We start from the raw sequence: 7,103 nt of genomic DNA on the forward strand, positions 1-7,103 counted from the left end.
ACCTATCGCTAGTACCTCCGTTTTCCCTGGATTCAACTTGAGTTTGTTTTCCCTCATCCATCCCATTACCAACCCAAGGTAGGCATCCAGGGGAGAGATGCCATCCTTAGTCACTGTGTCAGTCGGAGACATAGAGAAGTGTATTTGGGTGTCATGAGCATGATGATAACATCGCGCCCCATGTCTCCAGATGATCTCTCCCAGTGGTTTCATGTAAAAGTTAAACAGCATGGGGGACAGAATGGTGCCCTGTGGGATGCCAGATGTCAGCTCTCTTTTTGCAGAGCAGCTGCCCCCCAACTCCACCATCAGGAATCTACCTGAGAGGTAGGATCTGAACCACTGAAGCGCAGTGCCCCGAATACCTAACCCCTCAGGCGTTCCAGAAGGATACCATGGTCAATGGTATCGAAAGCCGCTGAGATGTCCAAGAGCGCCAACAAGGTCACACTTCCCCTGTCGATGCACAGATGGAGATCATCGACTAAGGCCGTATGATTCTATTATTTCAGCCTTGGACTAAAAGAAGGATAAACCCACTGTTTAACATAGGGGTGGACATGCTCAAGGAGTGATAAGGCCATTTTTCACTCCTAGTTTTGCCAAGACTCCCATTTTCTTGTACTGGAAGTAACCCTTCAGTCACTTACTAAGGCAGTTTTTGGCTGCTCTGAGATAGGAGTCCCCAGAACACTATTTCACATAAAAACCATACCACTTGAATCATTATAGGCCAAAAAAGAGAGAGGTTTTGTTCTGACCAGTGTTGTTTCAGGGAGACTGAGGGAGTTGGGGGTTGCTGTGGGTTTGGATGGAGCCAAGGGCAGCATGTGCCACATGATTCCCACTTCTGATTTAATAGAACAGTAGTATAATGTAAGTCAACTAAAAGGATGGCAATAACAAGTTTATACAGTATGTTCAGAAAAGTTCCTAAGAATAAAAAAGTAGCATTGTTGCTACTTGAGCATTTAGGATTAATTCTTTAAAGCAGCATAATAAAGAAATTTGGGACACATATGTACTCCTGCTGGAGTATTAAGACCTGCCAAGAAGGCCATTCTCTGTGTCTCACCACTGAGAGTGGTGAAATATATGAAAATCCAAAAGAGACCTTCTCAGTAGAGTCTCCCCCAGTGATGCAATACCACATTTTAGTTTTAATTTCAAACCTAGGACTGTAATGTCTTTAGATAAGTTCCAGTTTCTCATCACACTGGACTGTGAATAATTGCTTTTGTTGACTGTATCTGCATCTGTAGAGTAGGGCAAGGAAGAAATACGAAAATGTGACAGTGTTGTTTATATGTATGTGTTGCATGTTCCGAGGCACAGCTCATTTTCAGACAGGGAGGTTACATCCAAGAAAGACGATAGGCATGTGTGAAGTGGTCCATCGGCATCAGCACTACAGAATGCTAATCAAAGGCTTGCTGTGTTATCACACAGGCTGTGACTTGTTGAAAGCAGTTTGAAAAGGAGCAGGGTTTCACCTCCTGGATTTGTTACAGAATAATACAGTTTCATAAATAGTTTAGTAGTATTGAAGATCACTCCCAAGTATGAGCAGTGTTAATTTGTTACGCAGTGTGAAGGGAAAATCCTAATTACAACCTTGTTGCTAAACAAGTGAGAAAGACCTTACAAAGAGCTTGAGGCAGCGGGCCAGGAGTGGCTAAGCTTGAAGGATCAGACTGGGTCACTGAGTGAGAAAATACATTGCTACTACAAAGGCTTCTTGCATTCTTTACTAATACTTTCACACTTCAATGGTGACTTGGACAGCTCCTTGAAAGCAGGTTGTAACAACTGGAATATTTTGATGTTGCAAAAGACTAGCGATAAATACCTTCAACACACCCGTCAAAATGTGCGTAGCTGCAATGGGGTTGTAATCCAGCAGAGTAGAGGAGAATCGGGGCCTCAGCACTATGTAACCATGAGACTTTTGGTGAAACAGAGTCCTTCAGGGGGCCCTATTTGGCTGCTGTGGTCATTCTGTTCACAAATGTACATAGAATGAACACTCCAGTTTTGATTTGTAATTCTCGAGATAGCTGGAAGTACAGAGATTGCCCTGGGTTGTTTGTTCATATTTATTGGTAATAATAAGAATTTAAAATACAAATGCATAATTTGTTTCTTTCTTGTTATTACCTGTTTGGAGAGAGCACAGAACTGGAAGCTGGGCTGCTTGCTTATGGAGAACTGGTGTCAAAAGGTTTGGAACACCTTATTAATGGAAAAGTTATTGAACAGAATCAACAGCCCCACTTCGTGTCAGTTTCCTTTTGGAGATATGGTTACCCTTTTTGACTTTTGTTAATTCTTTAAAAAGTATTTGGCATGTATGAAAACTCTTTCAGTTTCCCCAATTATGGGATAAAGAATTGTTTTGCTTTTGTGGGTTTGTAGGTCAATATCTTTAATTCTCTGTGTGATAGCAGTTTTTGCTTTATTATAACCCTACATAAGTACATGATCCCTTGATAACCCAATAGAAGAGAGTTTCAAAATTAAGGAATTTTTGGTGCTGGCCATTTGGTACAGCCCATTGAAAAAGCTGGGGCTTGCCATCCGCAGAAGCTCAGATCCGCAGATGGCAAGTCATTGGTTGGCGCAGGTACACTGCATATTGTATTCATGAATTTTTAACTTTTCTCAATGGATTATTATTTTAATAAATTTTAAAAAGAACACACTAGCTCCACCCTTTCACTGTCTCCCCAACATTTTGAGGGATAATTTCTGCAGCAGGGAAGCCTTTTGTATAACTATGTATGCATAACACACAATTCAAAACCCTTTGAGTTTGTAGGTTTTTGCTATCACACAGAGGGTTATGTATAACATGGAGAGGTTTGTTGTAGTTTGCCCTCACACATGAAGGTAAACAAAATGAAAAACAGCAGATTTAGCATGCCTGTTGTCACTCTCTTCCCTTGCTCAATCTGTCAATCCAAAACATGATGACAAAAGAGGGCTACTCCTCATGATAAAGCAGATGCAAGCCTCTTATTTTTAAAGAGGCTATTCAATTGGGCTTCCTCAGAGAAAGGAAAGTTAATGGGAGACTTCTGCCCCCCCCATGACCATTGTGGCTGGGGATGATGGAGTTTGTAGTCTAATATAACTTGGGAGGGCAGCAGATTGTGGAAGGCTGGTTTATTGGTCAGAGAAAATGGTAGATAAGACTATTTTTCTTGATTTCTAATTAGGCTTTCCACCCTACAGGAAGAACTTAATGTGGGAGTTCTTGGAGGCACTCCATTCCATAAGAATTTTCTTTGTAATTTTATTTATTTACAGCATTTTTACACCGCTCCTCGGCAAAATAAAAAAGATGCTCTGAGTGGCTGACACAGATTAATAATACAGTCCCTGCCCTCAGGCATATAAACTAAAATACACAATACACAAAAAGCAAAGGGATAGGGAACCAGGAGGAGAAAACAGCTGCTGGTTACAGGATAGTCTCGCCAACCATCCTACCTGAGCTGATCTTTGCCCTTAAAGGTACTGTGTATGATAAACAGCATTATGGGGTTGGAAACAGCCAGAAGGCAGGAATTTCAACAGAACAACAACGTGAGACACTGGTGGGCTAACTTAGATAGCTCCCTCTCTCCTCCCCTCTTTTGCATAAAATATCAGCTTTTTGCTTAGCGTTTGATCGGTGGACATGATTCAGGTTTGGGAGATAATAAAATATAGATTTTAGCAGGATGGTTTCTACCTAATTTAGGGGAAAGTTATATCTAAAGGCAATTTAAATTTCCTTTAGAACCAAGTTCTTATTTGAGAGCTAGAGAATGAGAGAGAGAGAGCATTGCACAATTAAAACCTGAATGGCAGTTTTCATCTATCTGATAAAATGGAGAGACCACTACTATTCTTTTGCTACTAATGGGGTGGCAAGGGAATGGAAAGTCTTTACACTTCTGGAAGCTGTGGGTGATAAAGGGTGTTAGTTTTCAGCCAACAAGCAAGACCTCCATGGTCTGGTTCATTTCTGGTAGTGACAAATCAGATCTCTGTAGTAGAGAGAAGCATGGCACTCCAGATGATGCTAAGCTGTAGCTCCCATCATCTTTGGAATAACCAGTGGTAAATAATGGCTAAATATTCCTTATATCTGCTGTAGATGCTCACAAGTAGAAGTATTTCAAACCTGTGTTATTCAAGAGACACTAATAGAGTACAGTACCTTACTATACATTGAAATCTTGTGTTTTAAGGTGATAAAGTGCTCGGATAGGATCTACTCTTACACAATCAAGTAGGATCCCTTTCATTGCCAAAAACACATTTTTAGACCCTCTTGTGTGGACACCTGTGCCATTTTCAGAAGCAGTGTTTGCTAATCCAAAAATATGCTTTGCTGCAAATAAATTGTGTGAGATTATATGACAAGGGATTACAACTCTGAATACTGTGTCTGGACATTTTGTTCCAGCATAACGACTTTGTCTCCTTTCCCCCCCAGCCTTTACCAAGTGTTGTCAAGATACAGGTTTTCTGATGGTGGTCAAATGCCGAGAGGAAAATGCTGCACTGAAAGAATGTCTTACTGGCTAGTAAGTACAGTAACACAGAAAAGTTCATAGCAAGCAGTAATTAAACAAAGTGCCATGTAACCATGTTGGCTTCACAATATCTATTATTTTGGAACACACATATAAATGCAAATACTCTTTGGAAGTGTGCAGGAGAACTGGTATTGTTTTTGGTATTTGGCAGTTAGCAATATCTAGGTTGAATATCCCTTATCCAACATGCTTGGAACCAGTAGTGTTTTGGATTTCAGATTTTGGAATATTTGCATAAGTATAATGAGATATCTTGGAGATGGAATCAAAGTCTAAACATAAAATTCATTTTTCCATATATACCTTATGCTCATAGCCTGAAGATAATTTTATACATAGTATTTTTAAATAATTTTATGCATGAAATAGTCTTTGTGTTCACTGAACCATCAGAAAGCAAAGGTGTTACTATCTCAGCCACCCATGAAAAAAAGTTTTGTATTGGAGTATTTCAGGTTTTTAGATAAGGGATATTGTATCTAAAGACAGAGGGTGTATAAGACTGACTATAACCCTTCTGATTAATTTGTTTTCACCAATGCAGCTGAACTTTATAACCGGGGGGGTGAGAAACATGTGGCCCTTCAAGTATTTGGGGCTTTAATTCTTAGAAGCTTCAATCATCATGGCCTGTGGGAGCTGTAGTCCAGAGGGCCAAAAGTTTTCCATTCTTGTTTAATAAAAATAGTCTACTGAGGCTACCATAGAATCTGTCAGATATTGCTGTAGGTAGACCTAAGTTGTGACAATATATAGCAATAGCAGCTTCATTTATATACTGCTTCATGCCACTCTAAGTAGTCTCTAAGTGGTTTACAACTGTACGTTAATGTCCCCAACAAGCTGGGTACTCATTTTAGTGAGTTTGGAAGGATGCCAGGCTGAGTCGACCCTGAGCCCCTGGCTGGGATTGAACACACAACCTTGTGGTTTGTGAGTGGTAGCATTTACCACCATTTAACTACTGTGCCACCAGGGCTCCTTATAGTGATGCCAGCTCTGAAATGAGGGTAAAAGACAGAATGGAAAGATGAATGATGATGTTTTTACAGGCAATTGAGGCTGAGAGAAGGTGGAATGAATGGGGAAGGAACTGTGGGAAGGGAAAAAGAAAAGGACCAGAAAGATAGAAGAGCAACTGATGAAAAAGACAAGAGAAGGAAGTTGAATCAAGCTGCTCTGCTGGCTGTGGAGGAAGTTAAGGGAAAGCAGTGGGATGATGAAGACAAAAGAGAAAGGAACAGAAAGAGAAGCCCTCAACCTGTGAGGAATGGTAAAACTGAGCCACAAAGGCCAGCAGCAGAAGTCTGAAGTTACTCTGAAAGTAACTTAATATCTTAGTAACAGGAACACTGTGCTTCAGTTTGTGATTAAGGGTTATTTCTATAGTCATTCCCATTGAAAAATACTCTCTGAAAATCTTGTAAGATAAATTTACACACATGCATGCACACATTCCACTCTTGAATGATTGCCAGTCTGTTCCTCTTCATCCTGAGTATACAACCCTGAAATATTTCCTCTGAAGCCTATTCCACTGTTTAAATACTGAAAATACACCATAAATCCACTCCTGGCTACCCCAAGCATTCCTCCTTACACTGGTTTAGTTTAGTCCAATAGTAAATGTAGTGAGGTTTACAATGTCAAATCTAATTACTCCATTTTGTTTCTCTTCCAGCTATACTGATCCAACATTTTATAAAGAGTGTGAGGCTAAATACTTGAAGCAAAGGGAAGAATACAGAGCAACAGGAATCCGTCCTTCACAAAAGCAACAGAGGCTTCCCACCAGCATGTAATCAAGTAGTACGCATTTTTATGGGTTTTTTAAAAAACAAGATTTGAAACATACACCTTTAAATAATGGTTCTGCAATGGAGCTTTTCAACCTGATTGTGTTAAAATTAAAGGAGTGTGAATGTTATCATACTGTAAATAATGTACCCAAATAAAAGAATTATGACTACACAAAGAGAACTAAATGCAAGTCAGTTATGAAATTGAATAGATGTAATTCTTCTGCTACTATCCAATATGCAGACCTGAAGGACATTGTCATATCTACAGACTACTTATACTGAAGTATGTATATAGTAATTTATTTCAGGATACTGCTTATTAAAAAAATCTCTACCTGATCATCATCATTATTTTTAGGAGTAATTTATACCTTGCCTGTTAACAAAGGTTAAAGATCAGGCTGACAACGTATCTATCATATAGTAAACAAGGATTACTAGGATGGTGGATAATGTACAGCTCATGGGCTGCATGTCCCTGGGGGTGAACTTTTTATTATTATTATTTTGCAATTTTTTAAAAGAATGGTTCCAAAATTATCTCCCCCATATTGAAAAAAATAGCAAAATTTTATTTTAATTCAAATTAAAACAAAATTTTGCTAAAATTTTCAAACAAAAAAAGCCTCAAATTTCCCCACAATGCCCTCTTTCAAGGCTCCAAAACATTCCCCTATAATAATAATAATAATAATAATAATAATAATAGGAT

General features: G+C 39.2%; 1 protein-coding gene across 10 annotated transcripts in view; it reads left to right on the forward strand.

Annotated features, from left to right (window-relative positions):
* Positions 1–6,730, forward strand: part of CMC1 (C-X9-C motif containing 1) — a 44,846-nt gene extending 38,116 nt beyond the window's left edge. For 4 of the 10 annotated variants that reach the window (XM_042473330.1, XM_042473329.1, XM_042473335.1 and 1 more), the window contains 3 exons: positions 2,168–2,221; positions 4,487–4,577; positions 6,271–6,730. In XM_042473330.1, the coding sequence (XP_042329264.1) occupies positions 2,168–2,221; positions 4,487–4,577; positions 6,271–6,391 (266 nt within the window). In that variant the 3' untranslated portion in view covers positions 6,392–6,730. Of the gene's footprint in view, positions 1–2,167; positions 2,280–4,486; positions 4,579–6,270 lie in introns of those variants that run through there. The other 6 variants (XM_042473333.1, XM_042473331.1, XM_042473338.1 and 3 more) reach the window with 4 other exon arrangements.
* The last annotated feature ends 373 nt before the right edge of the window (positions 6,731–7,103 follow it).

The sequence above is a fragment of the Sceloporus undulatus genome, chromosome 6 (genome assembly GCF_019175285.1).
Source record: "Sceloporus undulatus isolate JIND9_A2432 ecotype Alabama chromosome 6, SceUnd_v1.1, whole genome shotgun sequence".
Taxonomy (NCBI): Eukaryota; Metazoa; Chordata; class Lepidosauria; order Squamata; family Phrynosomatidae; genus Sceloporus; species Sceloporus undulatus.